A 24,704-nucleotide genomic window follows, 5' to 3' on the forward strand; every position below is an offset into this window, starting at 1 on the left:
GAAACCACAGGAGTGAAGTAGTATATGAGGTGGGACTGCTGTACCATTGTGTAAAACCAGTGCAATCTTTCTAAACTAACTTTCTTTTTTTTTTTAACTCCAGGTCTATTGTTGCCTACCAGCCAGCAGGGCTGAACACTCATGCCTTTGATGCTGCTGCCTTTTTTAAGTCAGTCGGCATTTTTCTAGGTATATTTAGTGGCTCTTTTACCATGGGAGCTGTGACTGGTGTTGTGACTGCTCTAATATCCTTTTTGTAGTTTGTACCTGTACCTAGGTATGTGTATATGATGTTATACTTTTAAAGTTCTCAAATCTTTCTTTCAGATCAGATTCTTTGATTGTTCCACCAGGGTGTAGTGATTCCTGAAATGTGTTCCTTGGGTGAGGTACCATGGTTGAACCCTTAGCTAAGAGTCTAAGAAAAAGATTGAGAGGGAAGCTCTATACTCTGCTTTGTCCTCACCTTTGCATTTCTCCCCCTTTCTTATCAACCAATTGGAGTGTCAGTTTTAGGGGAATGAAAAAACTGAGAAGCATGTAGGAGGCTGAGGATCAGGGACCACTGGCTTGGAAGGACTTTAGCCCCAGGTTGCTGCTACTGTCTGCTGATCAAAGCCATGTGGGTGTTAACATGGCCATAACTAGCTAGGACCCTCAGTGGGAATTACTATACAGTAGTCTTCCATAAGCAAATGATGGCACAATCTTTAAGACAAACAACCAAAGCAAACCAAACAGCCAAAAATGCAAAATGTAGAAAGAGCTACTCTGCAGATGTATTATCTTTTGTCATATCCTCTTTGATGGGCATTATAAATATAATGTGAACCACATCATTTCAACATGTAGTCAGTACAGATAATACAAGAATTATGATAAAATTATTAATGAGATTTTGTGCATTTAATTTGTGTTCTACATCTTTGAAATATGATGAGTATTTTGCTCTTTGCACATCCCAATTCTGACTAGCTGCATTTTAAGTGTTTAGTAGCCACATATGGGTAGCAGATACTGTGTTCAACAGTGCAGGTTTAGGTGGCTTTTTTCACAGAGGTCTTTTTGGTACCCTGGAACATATTGCTCAGTGAACTCATTCATGAGATGTTTATATGACAGCCCCATGTTGAGTGGAAATGTCAGAAGAGGGATCTATGCTGTTCCCAAAAGGAGACACCAGCACTTGGTAGCTGACCTGAAACTTGCACATTTCTTACATTCTGTCCCATGCCTTCATTAGGCATCTTCTATGCACTCAGGCCATAGTGACCCACAGGGTCAGAGTCTCAAGGATTTGTCTTCTCAAGCCTGCCTGCCTGAGAACTAACCTAGCCCTGCTAGAACTAACCCACCAGGCAAGCCTGAGGCCAGAAATATATTCATATAATTATAATAAATACTGTTCAAGTCACCCATTTAAAGTGTAAAATTCAAAATTCAATAGCTTTTGGTATATTGTGTTATTAATTTTTTGAAAATCCTAGCCAGGCACCGTGGCACATGCCTATAATCCCAGCAGCTCAGGAAACTGAGGCACGATTGTGAGTCAAAGCCAGTCTCGCAAATTAGCAAGGCACTAAGCAACTTATTGCGATCCTGTCTCTCAATAAAATATTTTTTAAAAAGGGCTGGAGATGTGGCTGTATGGTTAAGTACCCCTGGGTTCAATCCTGGGTATACCCCCCAAAAAACATGGTAAAATATATAACAAAATTTGCCATTTAACATTTTAAGCACACAATTTAGAAGCATTAAGTACATTCACAGTTTCATGTAACCATCACCAGTACCTAGTCCCAGAACTTTTTCCTCATGTCAAACAGAAATGCTGCCCATTCAGTGTTAACTCCCTATTTCCCATTGCCCACCACTGGTAACCTCTATTCTACTGGAAAGCTTAATTTTATTACTTAAAAATAAATGGGCTGGGCTAGGGGTGTAGCTCAGTGGTAGAGCACTTGCTTAACATGTACAAAACCCTAGGCTCCATCCTTGGCAACACACACACATACACATGCAGCATGCTGCTGCTGTCAGACCGTATAAGAAGAGATGAAGGGAGTGGTTAGACCTTAGGGAGGAGTCCTGGGCTGATGGGATTGTGGATCTTGGTGCCTGGAGCTTCGGTCCTTGACAGGGTGCTGACGTGACTAAGTTTACCAAGCTGCACTGCTTCCCCCTGCTGGAGACGGCGCTCTTTTTCCTGATGTCTTGGAGCACATTTCTCTTGGCAGAAGCCTGTGGGTTTACAGGTAGGTTCTCTCTACTCTCAGGCCACCCTTCTCCTCACTCTAGTGGGGGCTGTGGGAGTTTGAGTAGCCAGAAGAATTCTTAGTGACTACATTTTGTTGATAACTACTCAGTGAGTGTCCATATGGAGGATTGCTGAAGGCTAGGGTTTGGTCTTAAAACATCAAATTTCTAAAAACTACATATGTTTAAGGATAAGGTTTATTATTCCAAACTCAGCTAAGTTTTTGCACACATATTCTAACCATAAAGTAGATGTTTAGCTGCAAAGGCTACTGAATATATTCAAATTTCATTTGTATTCTCCCCTAGATTACTATGCTATTTTACAAACAGTAACAATAATAAGCAAATATGTGTTCCTTAAAGGTAATTTTGCATCTATTCAGATGGGGATGGATGCACTTTTTCATTGTTTTGTCTCTGAGCTATTTAATAATTGTTTTTCAATACCAGGTTTTTATGGTGTCAGTGAAATATACAGGTCGAGTATCTCTTATCCAAAATGCTCTGGACCAGAAATGTTTCGTTTTTCTGATTCTTTTAAAATTTCACGATGATTACATGCAATGAGATAGCTTGAGGAAGAGACCAAAGCCCAAATTCAGAATTCACTTATGTTTTTTATACACTTATACACAGAATCTGAACATAATATTATATAATATTTTTAATAATTTTTCATGACACAAGGGTTGTGTATTACAGCTAAAAGGGCTAGGAGGGCCTTTTTTCTTTAAGATGCTGAATGAACTGTGTTGTGCACTTGTGTTTTGACTACAACGCATCACATGAGGTCAGGTGTGGAATTTTCCACTTGTAGCATCATGCCAGTACTCAAAAAGTTTTGGATTCTGGAGCAGTTTAGATTTTAGAATAGGGTTACTCAATATACATAGTATTAGCATGGTTGATAATGTGGGGTTTTTTTTCTGTCATATTCTCTCATTTAAAAAAGTACTGAATTTTTCCACTAGGAAACTCAAGTATAGCTACTATGTATAATCCAGGTAGTTACAGAGAACTTTTATCATCTTTTCAAAATACTACAATGTATCATCATATGCAGTATTATGAAATACCTTACTTCCTAAAAACTTGACAGTTCTCTGTAAATGCGTAGTTCCACATATGTCACTTGTGTTGCATGTCAAAATGGTTGCCATTAACTGGAAATCTAGATCATCAAGCCTTGGATAAATGGAATAGTACTCTCAGTCTATTTTGTCTGAGGCCCCAGACTATTAAAAAATATGAAGCATTGGTTTGAAATGAAACCCACTCATTCTGAAAATGGACGGGAATAGGACATAAGTGTATGAATAGCCCTTGCAGTCTCTTTGGGGAAATGAATGCAGTGGTATATGTCAATGACAGGTGACAAATTCAGTAAGAGTTTAGAGGGGGGAAATGCCCATAAGGCTGGAGAAAGATGGGGGTACCTAGCCTTGAAGGAAGAAAGGCAGGGTTGGGAGAAGAAAAGTTTGATATTATTGGTGAGGGGTACAGGGAGCTTTCAGTAATAGGAAATCTCAAAAATATTTTCAGAAGTTGAAATTGGGTAGGCTTACCTACTACCTTAACTTTTTGTTTCAGCAGGGGCTTTTTCTTGCCTCTTCTTCCCCACTGATTAAAAAAATAATCTCTCCTTACAGGTGTTGTAGCTGTTCTTTTCTGTGGGATCACACAAGCTCATTATACCTACAATAATTTATCAGTGGAATCAAGAAGTCGAACCAAGCAGGTAAGAGAGGGCCTTGGTACTAAGAGTTGTCTGGTAATACAAGGAAGGAGGAGCTCAGGGTTTACAACCTCCTTTTCCCTTCTCCATGCAGCTGTTTGAGGTGTTACACTTCCTGGCAGAGAACTTCATCTTCTCCTACATGGGCCTGGCACTGTTTACCTTCCAGAAGCACGTTTTCAGCCCCATTTTCATCATTGGCGCTTTTGTATCCTTTTTTCATTCTACTGTTTTCTACACGGAGAGGTGACCACAGCTGGGGAAGCTCTACTAGTGCTATTAATTATTATTTTTGTTATTATTTCCATTTTGGATGGGGGAGTAGGTCAGTGCTGGTTCATGATATTTTTTGCTATGAGAAAAAGGCCTAAATAGTGCTTCATAAAACTAAATATATTTTATTTAAAATACTGGCATTTACTCTCAAGTTATCCTTACAGCATTTTCTGTGTAAAAAGGATGGCCTTATTATTAAGCTGGTGCTTAGCAGGTGATTTTTGTTTAGAGTTCCCTTTTGGGTATATCTAAAAGTCAGCAGCCATATTAGTCCCCAGGATTATTTTCGATATTTCATTGTCATGTGAATTCTAAAACAGGGGCTTCTCTAATTTTAGGTGACTGGAAAGTTGCATTCTTGCTCTCGACTACACACCCATCATGGGCAGCCCTTCCTCACACTGCTCTGGGGTGCCTGCTGGCAGTGACTACACTTTCACCCAAGCTACCTTGCTGCTATGGATCACAATGGGAAAGTCTCCTTTGCTTTTCCCAAAAAAGAAAGGAAGGAAGTGATGGAAGGAAAAGAAGATACTTGATTCCTTGACTTGGCCCCATTGTGAATATAGTTTTGGGAAGGAAGACACAGTTTTGGGGGAGGGGTGCCTTCTCTTGAGCAAGGAGGAATTGTGAATGCCTAGCAATGAATACAGTAGAGGGTTTCACTCACTAGGTATCAGGTACTCTTTTCATTGGGATGAACTTTTCTGGGGCTTGATTTCAAGATCCTGAGCAGAAGTCCCAAATTGCTGGACATTTACTTTCACCTTTTCTGAGGCTTCATAGGAATCTTTAGCTCTTGGAATGTTGGCAGCAAGGAGTGTTTTTCTCTTCTGGGCTTTTCATTTCTTGCAAAGGAATGATTGACACTCCCCAAGCTGCTATATAGTAGTCTTGAAATCCATCTACTTAGTGTCCTATGCTCATACTGGTGGCTCATTAGATTTACACTGTATTCACCAGACACATAGCTCAAAATCTGAATGATCAGCGTTTTATTCTTCATTAAGAAGGAACAGACATGTTGTTTTGATTTGTATTCCTTGCATGTCATCCTGTGAGAACACAGCCCATTTTTATATATCAGGGCCTGTTGCAGGGTGAGCAGGGTCCTCTGGAAATCCTAAAGGCTGCTGACCACTTAAGATCTTCTGCTTCAGCTCTGGGGTAGAATGTCCTTTATGAGCACTACCTGTTTCCTTTTGTTATAAAAAAAGAAAGAAAGAAAGAATTAAAAAAAAGAGAAGAAAAACGGTCAATGCTTTACCCTGTAGGAAACAGAAGATAGTTCCACCCTGGTTTCTGTCTGAAACAGCTGCAGCTCCTGCAGCTGGCACTTTGCCTAAACGGAAGCTCTCCATTCCTCTGGCTCCCACAGGGGGTTTCCTTCTCTGACCAGGGGAGTGAGCAGCTCTCTCTGTTGAGTGCCGTCTAAACTTGGCAAGCGACAGATGACTGGTTTCCCTGAATTCTTTGCTTTGCACAGTAGACTTCCTTTTCCACACTCTTCCCTTTCTACTTTTTACTTCTCAAAAAGACATTTCAGCCATTTAGGTAAAGAATCTCCCTGGGTTAATTCTTGTGAGTTATCTGAAAATCTCTTTGTTATATAAATACTTTTAAGTTTCCCCATCTCTTGTTTGTAGGTTCTTGCTGGGCATTGGAGTCCCTGGTGTTTACTTGCAAGTGAAGTTGGCACGCTCTCACCCAGAAAACACTTTCTTTAATAGTTGGTTCCAGGGTTAGTAATTTTTCTTTCTTGTGATATTTCTTGTGGTAGAGCCCAATGCATGGTTTGCTTTTATTAATTCCCCATTCCTCCCATGGTACTTGAGCTTATTTTGGACTCATTTTTAGACAGGTTGAAGACTTAATCAGTACTATTTGAATTAAGTCAGACAGTTAAAACAGTGTGTTTAATAAGCTAGAAGTTATCTCCATGAATGGAACGTGGGAAACATTGACCAAATGATACCCATTTTATTGCTAGGAGATTTTTCTAGGGGAAAGTTACACAGCCTGGCTTCTTTGGGTAGTTCCCTGGATCATAGCATTATTAAAATTCCCTGATCAACCAATTTGTGTGAAAGTGCTATTCTAGAAACCTGTTGGTTCCTTAACCTTCACCCTGGTGGTCAGGTTGCTATCTTCCTGGGCAGAGCTGCGCATATATACCCACTCTCTTTCTTCCTGAACTTGGGTAGAAGACATAAGATTGGCTGGAATTTTCAACACATGATGATGTTTTCAGGTAAAAAAAAGTATATATGCAATGAAAATGAGTCTTATTTAGCAAGCAATGATAGTATGATTAAAATCTAATCAGTGAGGTTCATAAAAAATATTCAATGTTCTGGTTCTTTTGTATCTCCTGCAGTGCAGAGTAAGACAGATGTATATGTTCAACTGAGTTAATGTTGATTTGAAAACCATACTACCAAATGTGAACATTCTCCCCATAGGTATTTGCATATCTGCCATCCAAGGAACCTAGAGATATATAAATATTCAAAATACTCAATTGTTTTCTAGCAGGTGTTTATAACCCTTAAGCTTCTTAGAAGGACCCCAGACTTAAAATTAGAAGGAAAATAGCTTGTGTTGAAATAAAGCATGGGCCACATCACTCAGCACCTCTCAGCTGCAGTACCCTCTCTTGTGAAGTAATGTAATTGAGCCAATTAGTCAAAGTTCCTCCTTGTTCTGACTTTCTGTGGAGCAAGAGGAATAAAATATACTCACAAAGCAAGATAAATCCAAAACTTAATTTAACAGCTATGGCAGTTCTGCTTGATTTACACTGTCATAACCCTTTTCACTCTAAAGCTGAGAGACCCAGAAAAGCCACTGAGTGGACAGAGGACAATAGAGAAAGATGTAGAAGTAAAGAAGGGAGAGAGCAATTGCCATGAATAGATGATGCAATGAGGGTGGTAAACATCAACCTGCATAGATATGAGACCCAGGATACAGCAAGCATCTCTACAGACCAAAGAGAGGAGATATTGGGGGCAAAAGGCCACTGGGACCCTTAAAGATATCTCTGTCCTGTGGGTATGGAGGAAGGGCTATACCAGAGGACAGAGTGAGTAGTAGCCACTTTACTGGAATGCAGTAGTTTTAGAGGGCCTTACAAAGGTGCCTGGGGCCTAACAAAATCATACTGAAATGACACCAACAGGCTGTGCTCCATAAATCTCTCCTTTGGTCTCATGCTAGCTTGCCCATGAACATGAATCTGTGCTCTGCCACGTTGATTGCCTTTCACTCTGACAAACATTTGTAGATGTTCTCTTTGTGAAAGTTCTAGATTGTGAAAAGATAAAAAGACCAACCTCCTTCCAGGAGAGGTCACAGTCCTCTGTGGGGAGGCAGGTGCACAAAGAGCTAATTTCCTCTCAAGAAAGGATGATAACTTGAACAAAGAGGTGTGAAAAACAAGGACAAGAAGAGGAATATCTTCATAAAAGGGGTGGCCTTCACACTGACTTTAGAAGAAATGAAATTTCAGGAGGCAGCAGGTGGAAAGCTGGATAAACATTGCCCCATGCAACTTTTTCAAGGAGGGGCAGCAGTCCTGTTGAAAGGTCAGACACACAGAGCAAAGCAGAAAGAGTGAGGTTGCAAAGGAGAAGTGCATCTAGACTAGTGAACTGCAGGCTTTTGTTTGATCAAAATTGCCTATTGCAGCTTGTTAAAGCAGATTGCAGGCTCTACTACCAGAGTATCTGATTCTGGAGGTAAGCCCCAAGAATTTGAAATTCTAGCACTTTCTCAGCTGCTGCTGGTAAAGGACAACACTTCAAGAACCACTTATGTACAGGGGAGACCACAGAAGCTCCAGAGGTGTCCCGAAGAGTTTGGGTTTTATACAAGGGCAACAAGGAAACATTGAGAGCTTGATGAGGAAGGGCAGTGACAAGCTTCTGCTTACATATTAGGAAGATGCCAGTGGACAGGAGAAGATGAATATATGAACACTATCTTCTTTACCACAAGATTGAGACATACACAGTACTATATAAATATATCACCAAAAAATATTTTATGCTGGGTGAAATTTGGCTATCCAAAGGAACCTACTCCTCAAGGTTTTGCATTACCTGAGGTTCCCCTTTCATAGTGCTTACAGAGTTTACCTATTAAAATAAGAAAGATGCCATATGTTGTTTTTCTCTGGCCCCCAAATTCTCTTCTTGGTGGCAACATCCCTGTAGAGGCTTAAATATTGACTGATGACCTTGTTGGCTAAGGAGTGATCTTGCTTATATCTATCTTTCATTAGGACAGAGTAATAGAAAACATCAACTTTACTGTGTTTTTAATGTAACTTTTATTAAGTCAGTCTTTCATGAATTGTAGTGAAGGTCTCAGATGATATTAATTGTGAAATTATTGGGAAAGGAGAGATGTATAAAGAGATATGATAGGTCTAACTTTTCCTTGTCTCATATAATGTACACACTGTCTTGCACAAGATAAGAATTTATACTAGATAGATATTAAATAATGTGAATTTTGTCTTTACCATAAAACAAATTGTGAACATGGTGTGGGGACAGAACAAAAGAGCTTAGAAAGATAAATTCTAAAACATTAAAATGTTGGTTAATCTTAAAACCTGTTAATGTACCTCAAGGATGAACAAAGTACAGCTTCAGGGCTAAATCTGACTATTTATAATTATATAAACCTGTTTTTTATACCCCACCAGCTCAGAATCCCTTTAACAGATGAATATTTAAGATCTGTTTGATGACAGGGAACACTAACTTTGAAATGCAATTAATCAAAATATCCCTCTGCAAAGAATTCTATTCTTCTCATTAGTAGATCTGCATTACAACAAACTGTACTCAATTGTTCTTATCATATTCTTGATTTTTATCAAAAATAATTTGTGGCAACCTATTTTCTATCTTTTATATAAATACGTACATAACATCCTTGATTTGGTCTCTTGGTCCACCAGATTAGGTCCTTGATTAGGTCTCTTGGCCTAAAGTATTTAACATCTGGCCCTTTAAAGAAAGAGTTGGCAACTCCTGATATAAGTCAGGGTATATTTTCACTTCTCTGCACAGCTTCCCTCTTTGCTAAGGAAGTGCTGTTTTCCATAAATGTACACTTGACATATTCATAGCTAGCATGTGTTTTAAATTTATGTTGACTGTCTAGTATTTGGATCACAGACTTAGAGAATTTGTGTTATCATCACTTATATTTTGCCTTGCTTTTGGTGGGAAAATCATTTAGACAATGAGTGTGTCAGTATTCTAAAAGGTGCTATACAAAGTAGTGTACTGGTTTTCTCATTTGGAATTTTGCAAAACTTCCAAGAGGAGACAACCATACACCTTTAAGGTTCTTCTTCCTAAGTAAGACAACTTGATCCACAAAGCACAAATGACTGGAGTTTATTAGCCACAAGTGGCAGCAGTGGATTTTGAGGATACATTGTCAGTTGTCTTTATCACCAGAAGAACTTCCTCTTTGGTCCCTTCAGGCCTCAGGGGAGCCATGGCCTTTGCATTGGCCATCCGTGACACAGCATCCTATGCTCGCCAGATGATGTTCACGACCACCCTCCTCATTGTCTTCTTCACCGTCTGGATCATTGGTGGAGGCACGACCCCCATGTTGTCATGGCTTAATATAAGGTCAGTTCAGAATCAAGACCAGTTTTATATTTAAGTATGTCAGTTTCCAGTTTTTGAGAATGTTCAGTATGCCTTGCAGGTTGTGCCACAGCTTAGTTCATGGAAGGTTTTTGTCTTTTGTTTTGGAGGGGGGATTAAATTTTTTAAAAAGTTTGGAGTATTGGGACTTTCCAACAGAAAAAAAAAATGTCATCGTTAAAACTTGTCAGTACAAACACAGAGAATTAGAATTACCTGGATCTTGCTAGAGCAGTGATATCAGGACACAAATTTTTAAAAATCTTAAAGCTGCAGGAAATAGAATAGACCTGTAGCCCCTGACAGTCTCCAGTAGTTCATGTTCCTTTGCAATGAAACATGGGGCCTAAAGAATAAGCTCAAAAATAGAGAAAATTAGAGTTTTGTTTTAGCATGAGATTGTATGCTATGTCTCCTTTTGCTTGAGTGCACAAAAGAGGTGACATTTCCTGTGTCTCTCATTTGTTGTAGCTGTATGTCAGGAAGGAGGAACACTGACCTGAGTTTGGTTTTCTAAGAGCTTTTGAATTCCAAACTGTTTGCAAGCTCCAATGCCAGCATTGGAACAGTTCCAGAGACCCACAGCCTGACTTGGACTCTGGTTTAAGACAAGCCCCTCATGCCTTTGAAACTCAGTTTTCCTCAACATTAAATGAAGGCACTCTGCCACATTACCTCTAGGGCCCTTCTCCTCCAATTGTTGCAGTTTCAGGTCTGCAGAGGATGCCATGATGGTGATGGGGACCAAGAGATACTTGCATAGTACAAACATGTGAGGAATCATTCTCTGAAAAGCCACCAGGTGGCAATGTTTTTCCTTTCTGTGCTGGCTTTTAATTTGCACTCCCTTTCCAGATGTAAAATACACAGAATCTGCAGTGCATACTTAGCTTGGAGGAGAAAAAACATACAAGGATCTTCCAGCCATCCTTGGACTCAGGGAGAAAAATAGAATTTGAACGAATAGTCTCTTCCATCTGAGGCTTTTGTATTGATGGCAGGTGGGGATTCCTGGGCTTGAGCACTGCCAGCTACACCATTTTTTGGCTAGTGTGTCTCCACCTGCAGATAAAGGTGGGAGCTTATTATTGATAGTTGTAACCATCAGTAACATTTATGTTGCAGATGCTGTTTTAGATATCATGCATGTACTAAGATAATTCTCATAACATTCCTATAATGGGAGATATAATACTATTATTTTATATTATTGGGGAAACTGAGACACAGAGCAACAACTTGCCCAAGGTCACAGAGCTCTAAGTGAATGAAATAGGATTTGAATCTAGACAGTCTTGCTTAACAGTCCACATGCTTAACCACTGTTGTAACCCCTGTTAGAGGGGTTGCTGTGCTAAGGACTACTTTGATGTCATGAAATGTGGAATGGTTAGAATTTCAGTTTCCTGACATGAATCTCAAGGGTTGGATGAAGTAAAATAATCCATTCTGGGGAACATAAACCTGAGGAAGAAAATTTACAGTCCTCGTGATTTTAAACTTGAGACATAAGATAGTACCATCTTTGTTCTGTGTAGCAGGATGGAGGCAAGAAAGGGGGGTTTGTTCTGCACAAAGTTGAGAATCTTTGCATTAGATCACCTCTGAGATTATTTCCCACTCCTGTTTGTCTGATCACCCAGTAAGTACCCTGGATGCTCAGAGCCTGATTAAATCATATTTTATTTTCTAAGTCTTTTTCTGTTTTCACCCCATCAAAACATGTGCAGGATCAGATAATTTCCCACTGGGAGTAGAGCATTGATTTGTTTGTACTTCTCATGACCCTTTTCAAAAAGTGGGCCATTAAAACAGTCCTACCCAGAGGTGAGAACATGGGGAAACTGTAGGTTAAGGAAAGGATGCTGAACTAGGCTAGAAACTGGTAGGAAAAAGACAGCAAGAATTGCTACTGAGCAAGCAACCAACAGCATTTGTTCTAGAAGTCATTTTCTAACACCTTACTATGTACTAGGTGCATTTTTCTAAGTACTTTTTGTATACAGTTTGCCCTCCATATCTGTGGGTTTCATGTCTACAGATTCAATGAAGTATGAATTGAAAATATTTAGAAATATTGGTTCTGTACTGAACAGGTACAGATTGTTTTCTTGTCATTATTCCCTAAATGTATAGTATGACAACAATTTTCATAGCATTTGAGTTATATTTGGCATCATAAATAATCTGGAGATGATTTAACCTATCTGGAAAGAAGTGCATAGGTTTATGCAAATAAGATGTCCTTTCCTATGAGGGACTTAAGCATCTGAAGATTTTGTTATCCAAGAGTGTCCAGGAACCAATCCCCTGTGGATACTGAGGAACGACTGTATTGTGTTAACATCTTCAAAAGACCAATTATGTATTTATACATACATACTCTTACCCTGGTGTTGTGAGTGTTCTATGAATGAGGAAACCAACACATAAAGAGGTTATAGCCTGCCTTTGGTCTTATAGTTATATGATGGCAGGTCAAGATCTTTATGCAACTCCAAAGTCTGTGCTCTAATTTAGTCTTCTAGAATAACTGGGTAGAGCAACAGATTCTACTTTGTGAGACCTGGAACTCTTATACAATCTAGGGAGCTACTTTAAATTGGTCATACAAAATCAGGTATAAAGTGAATATTTTCTGAATATATATAAAGGTGAATTTTCCTGAATTGAGCGAGAAATAAATTATAGCATGTTTCAAAGTTTTCAAAAGCTCATAATAAATATAAATATCAGAATCCAGAAAAATAATAGAACATTTTATTTATTAGCTGCCTGACAGTTCTTTGTACAAGTTGAGCATCCCTAATCTGAAAATCCAAAGTTGGAAATACTCCAAAGTCCAAAACATTTTGAGCACTGTGACACTCAAAAGCATTCAGATTTTAGAGTATTTCACATTTCAAAATTTGAGGTTAAGGATACTCAGCTAGTAAAGTCTATGCAAAATTTGAAAATCCAAAAACTCTGAAGCATTTCTGGTCCTAAGCATTTCAGATAATACTAATACAGATAACATGTAATACTTTTTTCTTACTTTAAAAAATCTACCTACTCTTTGATCCCCTCTTCATATAATAATTTTGTAATATATACAGAGAGAATAGAAATATAAATCAGTCTTTTCTTTCTAGCATTGGTGGTCAAGATTTGCTATTATTGATATTTTATAAAGCATTACTTCAGCTTCATTTCTCTTTATTGGTAATGTCATGTAAAATTTTGAAATTGTCAAATTTAGGAAACTCTCAATCAAAATTTTTTCTTATGTAAGCCAGAAAATTTCAGGGCATAAAAATTTTTTATACAGCATAATTTTTAAAAACCTTATATTTTGAAATAGTTACAGATTCACAGGAAGTTGTAGAATTAGAACCAAGAGATGCCATGTGTTTTTCACCCATTGTTTTTCATTACATCTTACATACTTATGGTACAATATCTCAATAGGAGCTGGCAGGGATTCAATGTCTGTGTGTGGTTGTATGCCCTTTTATCACAAGTAGTTTCACATAAGCATCACTTACACTCGCCAGTCTCAAAAAGCCAAAGGATGTATGATATCGCTAATAAGTGGAGGATGACACATAATGGGGGGGAGGGAAGGGTTAGTGTTAGGGTTAGAGTTAGGGTTAGGGAGGGGGGCAAGTATGGAGGAAGGAAGCACTGTATAGAGGGTAAAGAGGGGTGGGAGGGGTGGGGGGAAGGGAAAAAATAACAGAATGAATCAAACAACATTATGTAAATTTATGATTACACAAATGGTATGCCTTTACGCCATGTACAGAGAAACAACATGTATCCCATTTGTTTACAATAAAAAAAAAAAAGATATAGAACTGTTCCATCAGCATGAAGATGTCCCTAGTTTTACCCTGTATATCATACCCACCTTCTTATCCACCACTATCCATAACCCCTGGCAACCTCTAATTTGTTCTTCATCCCTATAATTTTGTCATTTTGAGAATATTATATAAATGGAATTATACATTATATAATCCTTTGAGATTGGCTTTTTTCCTACTCGACCTAATGCCCTGCAGAAGTTACCTCATATATGAATGGGGTGTTCCTTTTTATTCCTGAGTAGTATTTTATGGTATGGATGTACCAGACTTTGTTTAACCATTCACCCCTTAAAGGAAATTTGTGTACTTTCTGGTTTTATGGCTCTCATAAATAAAACTACCATGAATATTTGTGTATAGGTTTTCATATTGGTATAAGTTTTCATACCTCCAAGATACATGTCCAGGAGTATGACTGCTAGATCAGACAGTAGATGTGTGTTTAAATTTCTAAGAGACTGCCAAACAGTTTTCCAGAGTGGCTGTACTATTTTACATTCCCACCAGCAGTATACAGGAGATCCAGTTTCTTAACTTCCTTGCCAACACTTTTGTATTATCACTGTTTTTCATTACAGCTGTTCTGATAGGTTTGTGGGGATAGCTCATGGTGATTTTGATTTGCATTTCTCTCATGGTTAATGATGTTGAACACCTCTTCATGAACACAACAACTCTGGTGGAATATCTGTTCAGTGTTCAAGTCTTTTGTCCATTTACTAATTAGATTATTTGTTTTTTTTTGATTTTTGAGAATTCTTTATTCTAGATGTAAAACTTTTGTCAGGCATATGGTTTCTAAATATTTTCTCCCAGACTATAGTTTGTCTTGTTATCCTTTTAATAGCATCATAGAGCAGAAGTTGTAATTTTGATGATGCGTAATCTTTTCTTTTACGAATCATGCATTTGGTTTTCATGTTTGAGGACCCTTCAGTAAGCTTTAAGTCCTGAAGACTTTCTTCTGTGGTATTTCCTTAAAGTTTTTAACTTCTATGGTTTAATAAAATGACTCCATTTTGAGTTAATTTTTGTGTAAGATATGAGGTTAGGTTGAAATTTCATTTACCCATGGATATCCAGTTGTTCTAGTATGATTTATTATAAAAACTATCTTTACTCCATGAATTTTTGCTTCTTTGTCAGAAATCAGTTGTCTATGTGCATAGGAGCCTGTTTTGTTCTGCTCCATTGATTTATGTGTCTCTCCTTCCAATAATACCTTTCTGTTTTGAGAACTATAGTTGTACAGTAAGCCTTGACATTAGGTAGATAGATTCTTCCCCCTTTCTTTTTCTTCTTTTTAGAATTGTTGTAGTTATTCTAGTTGTGTTGCACGTGAATTTTAGAATAAACTTGTCTGTATCAAAAAAATCTTTCTGGAATTTTCATAGGAATTACGTTAAACCTGTACGTGTCAATTTGGGAAGATGTCTTCATTATGTGTGTCTTCTAATCCATGAACATAGTATGTTTCTCAATTTATTTAGACCTTCTTGGATTTCTGACATTAGTATTTTGTACTTGCCAGCATACAAGGCCTATTACATGTTTTGTTAGGCCGTGTATCCTGTCACCTTGCTGAACTCACTTATTAGTTCGAGAAAGGTTTTTTTTTTTTGTAGATTTTTTGAGATACTCTACATAGACCATCATGTCAATTGCAAATAGAGACAACTTTATTTCTTCTTTTCCAACTAGTGTGTCTTTTGTTTTCTTGCCTTATTGCTCTATCTGACTTTCTGTACTATATTTATTATCTATATTTATCTTCTTGTTCTTGATCTTAAGAGGGAGCTTTCAGTCTTTCACCACTAAGTATTATATTAGCTATAGGGTTTTTGCAGGGTTCATCATCAAGTTGAGGGAATTCCTATCTCTTTTTTTGTTTTCTGAGAGTCTTTGCAATTAACAGGTATTGAATTTTGTTCTTTTTATGCATCAGTTATGATCATATTGTTTTTCTTATTTAGTCTATTGCTATGGTGAATTATATTGTGTCAAATATTGAACCAGTATTGCTTCTCTGAGATAAACCTCATTTGTTTGTGGTACATTGCTTTACATATTACTAAATTCTATGAGCAAATATTTTGTTAAGAATATATTTCTAGGGGCTGGGACTGTAGTTCAGTGGAAGAACTCTTTGCCTAGCATATGTGAGGCACTGGGTTTGATGTTCAGAACCACATAAAAATAAACAAATAAAATAAAGGCATTCTGTCCATTTACAACTACAAAAACATTTCTAAAAATAATTTTTATTTCTGTATTCATGAGGGACATTGGTCTGTAGTTCCTTTTTTGTATTGCCTTTGTCTGGTTTTGGTATTAGGGCAGTATGATCTTACAACATAAGTTGGGGCATGTTCCCTACTCTTCAATTTTCTGGAAGAGAATATGTAGAATTGGTGTTATTATTATGTTTTAAATGTTGGGTAGAATTCTCTGTTGAAATCACTTGGACCTGGAGGCTTCTTTCTCAGGAATTTTTAGATTGTATAGTTATCTATGGCTATTCAGATTATTTATTTCTTACTGGGTGAGTTGTGGTAGATTGTGAAGTTGGTCCATTTTATCTGAGTTGTAAACTTTATCTTGTTCATAATATCATTCCCTTATTATCCTCTTGATCTCTGTGGGGTTTACAGTGATATCCTCTGTTATATTCCTGATATTTTGTGATATTTTATTCCTTTAATGTGTACCTTCTCTCTTTTTTCAGTCTTGCTAGAGGTTTATCAATTTTATTGATCTTTTCAAAGGACCAACCATTTATTTCATTGATTTTCTCTATTCTTTTCCTGATTTCCATTTAATTGATTTTTTTGCTCTTGTTTTTATTATTTCCCTCCTTTTGTCCAACTCTACCTAGACAGCATAATGAAGCAAAGTGTGCCACTGTTGAAAAATACTATATGGTATCAGTTCATTACATTTTCCACATGTGTATAAACACTGTGTAAATGTAGAAACTGACATTTACAGAGATTGCATCAAAAGAAATTCCCTTTAAAATAGGGAAATGAGACCGATTGGTTTCTCTGGCTTCTGGTATTACTTGAAGGCCATGTATCATTTTTGTAACTCAGGTTCTGATTTTAAATTGATTCAGAAACCCCCTAATGTTCAGTGTGGTGTTTTGACCCCTGTGAACTCAGTAGGACCAGTACCTACTTATTCCTTATTTCTCCAGCCTGCTAAGAGAGGCCCTGGTTAACTGTTAAATAGCTGTTCAGAAGTTGGGAGCTCAGAGTAGGCCTTGGAGTTCCACTGGAAATAATTTGGACATGGCTGTGATTCTTAACCATGACTAAATTCAAGTCTGTATAAATGAATGCAACTACAAATCCAGAGCCTGGTCACTGCTTTCTATACATCCAACTTATATATTTTCTTTAAATTGATGTTTTATGATTGATATTTTAAAACATAATGGCAGAATGCTCCAATTTTTTTCTATTAATACATAATTTTTTTCTTAGTCTCTTGAGTAAGTGTTGTTATTCACAAGGGACATAATTTTGGTAATTTAGACAAATGATCATTGCATTATTTCAGCAGATGAGCCTTATTACATTGAGATGGCATAGTAACTGTCCTCTTGGATTTCCTAGCTTCAAGTGACATACATGAAGTGGTAGAGATGATGGGGTAGGGAGGTAGTGGACCTTCACATCCTAAAGGGCAGTAATATAATCATCCAAGGACAAGTAAGAACACTGTTTGTTTGGCATAATCCTGTTAGACTGAGAATTTATGGTAAAGATCATTGCAAGGTAATGTAAGGAATAAAGGTAGGAAGAAGCCCTGAACTTTTTGTGTAATAGCATTTGTTATCGGATACTTTTAGAGTTAACAGAAGCCACATTGTACTCAAAGGCAGTGTCCTATAAGGGGAAGAGCTGAGGTTCTGGGTCCAACAGCCTATGGAGTCTTGCCTCCACCATTTTTATCTTTGTGACCTTGGGTAATTTATTTAATCTCTAACCCTTGTTTCCTCAACAGATTTTAAGTAGGAACAATCATAGCATGATGATGAAAGTGATTATATAAATGTGATGAAGAATTCTTTCATTAGGGGATGGGGATATGGTTCAGTGGTGAGTGCTTGCCCAATGTGTGCAAGGCTCTGGGTTCAACCCCCAGAACTGCAATAAAAAAAGATGAAGAAGAATTTTCTCATTAGGTGTGCAATATGACACGTGGTAAGCACTTAGCATATTTTAGCTGTTATATTTTCTAATATTACTATCATTATTTACTTGAGCAACAGTGAATCTTACATTAAATGAATCCTGGCTTGTTTTACTGGTATTTGTAATATTTTTTAATGCTATGGTAATATACAGTGGTTTAAGTCACATTTTAAACATGTAATAATAGAAAGATCCACCTTAAGAAGTGCCATGTTGTCACTTGCATATTTCAGGAAACATAAGTAGCATGAGTATGTGGACATTGCTGGACACAGTATTTCTCAGCCATTTTTTTCATTGTTGCTCTCCCTAAGGAGACATAACAACTTTTCTTCCCAATTAATTTCCTCCAATGAAATTTTAATACCACAGATCTGCTATATATCTTTCTGTATTACAGTCCTTAGATGGCTACAAACCATTATAGTATCTAAGTTATTTTGTTCCACAAGAACCAATTTTCACATCTACAGGAAGAACATCACTCCTGTTGAGAATACATGATTTAGTGCAGTGGTTTTTAACTCAGAGCAATTTTGTCACCCAGGGGACATTTTTGAACATCTGGAGACATTTATGGCTGCTGCAATGTGGGGTGGTGGCAGGGGGCTACTATTGTGGGTAGAAGCTAAGGATATTACTAAACATCTTACAGTACACAGGATGATGGCCCCTCAACAGAGAATTGTCTGGCCTCAAATATTAGTAGTGTTGAGTTTGCAAAACCCTCCTCTAATATGATAGTAAAGTTTAATGCACTTGGCATAGCCTAGAAATCATCAAGGAAGGTGAAAGTGGACCATGTCAAATCAAAGGCCACAAAGGAAAGAGAATTGCGGAAGTGGGGTTCCTGACCTTCAGGTTGAAACTGTGGACATTGTAGTTTGCTTGTCTAGAGAAAAGGACCATCTTTGTCTTTTTAAGTATCGCTACTCTTAATACTATAATGGTTTTTGCTCCTTCTGTCAAATATGTGTAAAAATATGTATAAACACTTTCAAATATGTGTTTAGTAACAATTCACTGTTTTCTATTTTTCGATAGGGGTATATCTTGCTTTCTGAAATAGATGAATTCCTGGAAAACTTATAAATTCATTTTGTATAAGATGTATTTATTCCTCTGACTGCATTACTTTATATTTCTAGAGGCTTAACTCCATTCCCAATTAGTTCTCATTTGACCTACCTCCTAACATTGTTGGTTTAAATTTAAATTTAGCAGCTTCTCTGCCTCTCTGGGTTTTAGAGAATGGGAACAGTTTAAGAGGGATAGCTCAGTAGTAGAGTGCATGTTTACAACATGAGAGGCCCCTTGAGTTCAATCCCTTGCAACAAAAACAAGAGGGTATGGATTTATATAAAAAGCGAGATGGCCTGTTCTTTCATGGACATGGTTCAGGTCATGTGCCCAGAGCTCCTGGCAGCCCTGTTGTCCCCACCACACTCATATTCCCTTCTTCTGCTGCCCAGAGTTGGTGTGGAGGAGCCCTCCGAAGAGGACCAGAACGAACGCCGCTGGCAATACTTCAGGTGACATAAGGGCATCCTCAGAAAACAATTAACTGGGCCTGGCTTTTCTCCTTTCTAACCTAAGATATTTCTCTTTGTGCTGATTGTTTCTTTTAGCCAAGGGGTGGGAGGTTAAGTTAATTTTAATCATTCTTTCCACCCTTTCTCTGGGTTGATTGATGTGTCTTGATATTCCTGGAATTCTGTCCCCTTTCCCCACATTTTGGACAGTGTGTTGTCAACATCAAAGCCTGATTTAGCAAGTGTCTCCTTTCGGTACAACTGAATTTAGTGTTAGGAGCAGCTCATTTTCAGTGACACAGATCCTTTTTCCATAAAATCCTGCTTGTGATCTAGTAAGTAAAGTTTTTGACTCATAAAGGGAACTAGAATTTCATATGTCAACCATGAATGAAGTGTGACTCTTCCATCCTAATTGAATACCTGTGTTGTTGTGTTTCATAAAGTATGTATTTGTGTGCTTATACCTTTTTGTGGTGATTCAGAAGGTATAAAGAATATTTTTAAACAAAAGGATAAATATTCTTCTAAATGCAATTTGTTTCTCAGTAGCCATCAAAGTTTATGCTATAATTATGCTTAAGGATGGTATAGGAACAAACAGAGTAAAACTTTAATGTTTCTTCTTTCCTTTCTTTAGCTCTAATTGGTATGCTTTCTTCCTGATCTGATTCATGGTGCTGGCAGATAAATCAATGCAAAATATGCTTGAACTCTGTTCTTGGCATTGTAAAAAGATTTCACTTCCTGGGGGCAGTAGTAAAAGTGAGCAGTACCTGTAATGGGGCATGATTCTTGGGATATGTCTGAGATGTACCCTGTAATGATGTGCATGAAGTTAATTGTAATAGTTAAAATCACCGAGTTCATACTTTTTATACTGTTAAACACACACATGAGCATACACACTAAAAAGTTCATTTTTAGGTACCTGATAAGTTATAGAGGAAGACCCTTTCCTTTGGCACACCCCACCTTTATTTTGAGACAGGGTCTCACTAAGTTGCTGAGGATGGCCTTGAAGTTAGGATCCTCTCACCTCAGCCTCCTGAGTTGTTGGGATTACAGGGGTGCACAACCACACCTGGCTGAATCATCTTATCTTAAAAAAGAAACACATATATCATTAACTCTACTCTCCATAAGATACAAAGAATCTCTTTTATTCCACTTATCTGGAGTTTTGTGTACTTTTACAAACAGTTCACTACCCCCTGGCCTCTAGTAACTATGGTTTTACTCTGTTTCTATGAATTGAATTGTTTCTTCAGAATGAATTTCCAGTGTGGACAGTTTTTCAAACACATGTTATACATGTTAAAAAGTCCATATTGATACTTGATTATTGTGATTAAATGTAATTTTTTTCAATAAGTAAACTATTAAAGAATAAAGCCAGACCAACTGAAAAAAAAAAGGAAGTATAAGTTATTACTCCTGGGACTTGAGGGAATTCAGATTATGATTGTGTTTAAGGTTTTATATGAAGGTGTATGTCTGATCATCTTCAAATTGGGGTACAACTCAGTGGTAGAGTGCATGCATGAGGCACTGGCACCATCTCCAAAAATTAAATTAAAAAATTAAAGTAGAATACTTCTAAAGCTGCTGAGATTTCATGACATTTTGTCTGTTAACCAGAATGAACAAATTATTATACCAGAAGGAAGTTATTAATTTTCGGTACTTATTCATTCCAGAATGAGCACATCAGTTTAATTGCTTTATTTTCTCATTTGGTGTGGGATTTCCACATTTGTCTAATGCTTAATGCAAGTAAGGATAATTCAGTTTATTCTGGAAGAAAAGGCGGTTGTGTGTGCTCCAGTGAGCTCAGCCTACATGTATCAGGGGAATGCTAAAATATGATATAATAAAGCAGAACAAAAAGTTCCAGATTTATATAATGTCCTAGATCAAAAAAGGCCTTCCATCAGGTTATGAACAGTTGCCTGAAACTAGGAATTTCAGAAAGTTAGGGGACCATGACAAGTCTTCTGAGGCTTTAAATCTGCAATTAAAATCATGTTTCTGGTCTTTCTTGCTGCCTAGCACCACACCAAACAACCTGGCCTACTGCTTTACCTCTTGTTCCCAGAGGCCAGTTTGGTTCTGGGCTTTGCCCCAAGGGTGGAGCCTTATGTAGGGAGCCTTAGGGTCCTGTGTCATCCTTGGGGATTGGTCCAAGGGGCCCTCAAGCCTGCCAGAAAAGTAATTATGAAATCACCCTAAAGTAAACAGCATTGAATGGGGAAAGAAATTATAGAAGCAGGATATTTGTGCCTCATATCCCCTGTTCTGTTTTCTTCTGGGCATTTAAAAAGTAGTAGCAATCTGGGAAGCAGGTCTTTTTTTCCTTTCTTGGCATTATCCTATTAAGCACTTATATCAGTAGCAGGGACCTCCAAGAGACCCCAAGAGCCTTCCCTGGTTTCTCTGTCTGTGGGAGGGCCCAGGAGGTCCTTTCATGCTGTGTGTTGTCAAGAGTTTTAGGCTGTAGTTCAGGCAGGTGGTTGATGGCGAGTGGCAATAGTGGAGGTTGGAACTTCCATGGTAAAAGGATGATAAAAACAAGGAAAAGGGACATTGGCTAAGACTGTCCTCAGAACTGAAGTTTTCCAGGGGATGTATACAACCAGAGCTGAAGATGGCTATATTGGTTGGAGTTTAATTAACCATATGTCTCAGTTAACTAACATTTTTCTCCTTGCCCTTCACATTTAAGAGAAAGAGAATCTCAACAAAACATGCCAGAATTTATCTATAAAACAAAATCACATAATTATTGGAATCTCTATTTGTCTATTACCTATATTTACCTATTATATAGCATCCTGTGTTCATGAATCCTTATAATTTGTTGCTTTTAGACCCTGAAATAATAAGAACTCATGAATCATATTAGTAGGTTGAATTAGGCAGGAAAATAGACTGATGTGTTTTTTAAACATCTTCACCAAGGATATAATGAAGTATTCTGTTCGTAATTGTGAAAAAAATTTAAGTCTAAAAAAGGAAATAATAGAATACCCAAATAATAACCTGTATTTACCACTTAAGATTTTTGTCATTTTGGAAGGTCATTTTTGTGCCTCCTCTCTTACTCTCACCTGTTTCAAAATACCTCAAAGTACATTGCAGACATCATGACTTCCCATCCCTAAATACTTTAGAGTGTATCTCCTAGAAATCCAGTCTACTACATGATCATAATACTTCTTTTACACCTAAGAAAAGTAACATGAATTTCGTGTGCTCATGTGTGCACACGCACACACACACACACACACGCACACGTGTGTGTGTGTCCTGGATCCAATCACAGCTTGCTTTGTCATGTCTGTTTAGTTTCTTTTAATCTAGAACAATCCTCCCCCCTGTTTTTTAGTCTCTTATAAAATTGATTTTTTTAAAAAAAGCATTCATGATAGTTATCTCACAGAATGACCCACAATCTGGATTTTTCTGATGTTTTCATCATGATTAGAGATGAGTAATCATTTTTGTCAAAAACTGAAAGTGATATTATACATTTCTTGTTGCATTCTATCAAGTGGTACATTTTGTCAGGCGTCCCCTTAAATGATGTCACAGTTGATCACTTGGTTAAGGTAGTGACCCCAGGTCTCTCTACTGTCAAGGTACCATTTTTTCTTATTGATTACAAAATAGAGTGGTCTTTTAAATGGCCAGATTCCCAAAATTTACTCAGTGGTAAAACCATTCACTAATGATCCTTACTTGAAAGTGTGATTGTACTTGGGGTGGAAAATGGAGATTTTTCTATTTCTGTCATTCCTTTCACTTTGCTGCTGCTGCTGCTGCTACTACTACTACTACTATTGGTACTGGAGATTGAACTCAGAGGTGCTTTGTTCAATCAGTGCATACCACTGAGCTGTATTCCCAGCCCATTTTTTATTTTTTTATTTTGAGATAGGGCCTCGCAAAGTTGCTGAGGCTGGTCTTGAATTTGTGATCCTCCTGCCTCAGCCTCCTGAGTCACTGGGATTACAGGCATGTGTCACCACACCTGACTATATCCTTTTACTTTATTAGATGATGTTCCCAGTAAAGAAGAACATTAGAGTATTTTAAATTTTATTTTATATACTGACAAAGTAAGGACTGTCTACAGTATCTAAGTAATCAATTCAAGAAAAGTTTTACTTAATATTTATGGGACTTGGAGTGGCATCATCACAGGATCCTAGCAGGAATTTGGGTGTTATCATTGAGAAAGCAAAATGTTAGCAGACATTTGTTGCCTTTTCAGTTAAAAAACATGATAGTGGAGAGACGTGGCTGAATTAGTTCATTTTGGAACCTGTGCAGTCCAATTCAGTAGCCAGTATCACAGGTGACTATTTAAATTTTAATTGATTAAACTAAAAAGTTAGGGCTGGGATTGTGGCTCAGTGGTAGAGCGGTTGCCTAGCACATGTGAGGCACTGGGTTCAGCCTAACCTCTGGCATTCTGTTAGGCTGACTGAGAGATGCTGGAGTCACCAGTGCTCTACCCCTCTGAGTATGCCCCTGGGAGCACATCTTAAATAAATTAGTCTGGCATTAAATGACTTTGCACTGGTATAGAATCTATAAAATGAGGGCTAATATTGGATTCCTAGCTGTTTACCTTACACATATGGACAAAGCCATCATATAGAGGATTTTTCTCCCTGGAATGTACATTAAGAGACTAAAAATTGGTAAGGATTAAAGATAACAGCTAGGAATTCAGTGTGTGACCTCTCTTCTGGACACTTTTATACATTGGACACCGGTGTGCACTAGGACTCTGATATGTTACTTTTGTGGGCAGACTTTGGCCCTCTGAATTGGATGGTTTTCATGTCTCCATGAGATTTATTACTCAACATCCCCAGATAATGTCCAGTGGCAAGGACCACTGCCTGGAATTAGCCTCTGTCATGCAGCAAAGTCCATCTAATTCAATACAAAGGACTCATCAAACCCCAGGCCACGGCAAAGAAATCTGGTGTGAAACCCACTATAGACTTTTAACTAATTGCTTAGAACAGTACCTGGCAGAGTAAGAATTCTTTAAGTACTTACTTACTGAATGTATGAACTCATCTTATGGTTTTAAACTTTGCCTTCAGCACAAGATGAGGTAACTGTTCCCTTTCCTTCTCTATCACCCTCCCCAGGGG

The 24,704-nt window shown here is 37.7% G+C and overlaps 1 protein-coding gene across 1 annotated transcript in view; it reads left to right on the forward strand.

Moving 5' to 3' along the window:
- The window catches only part of SLC9A7 (solute carrier family 9 member A7), a 144,523-nt gene that overhangs the window by 91,469 nt on the left and 28,350 nt on the right, over window positions 1-24,704 (forward strand). Inside the window, exons 7-13 of the mRNA XM_079123558.1 lie at window positions 104-256; window positions 2,155-2,255; window positions 3,909-3,997; window positions 4,089-4,202; window positions 6,410-6,521; window positions 9,777-9,930; window positions 19,471-19,530. Coding sequence (XP_078979684.1) covers window positions 104-256; window positions 2,155-2,255; window positions 3,909-3,997; window positions 4,089-4,202; window positions 6,410-6,521; window positions 9,777-9,930; window positions 19,471-19,530 — 783 coding nt within the window. The remainder of the gene's footprint in view (window positions 1-103; window positions 257-2,154; window positions 2,256-3,908; window positions 3,998-4,088; window positions 4,203-6,409; window positions 6,522-9,776; window positions 9,931-19,470; window positions 19,531-24,704) is intronic.

Source organism: Sciurus vulgaris, assembly GCF_902686455.1.
Source record: "Sciurus vulgaris genome assembly, chromosome: X".
Taxonomy (NCBI): Eukaryota; Metazoa; Chordata; class Mammalia; order Rodentia; family Sciuridae; genus Sciurus; species Sciurus vulgaris.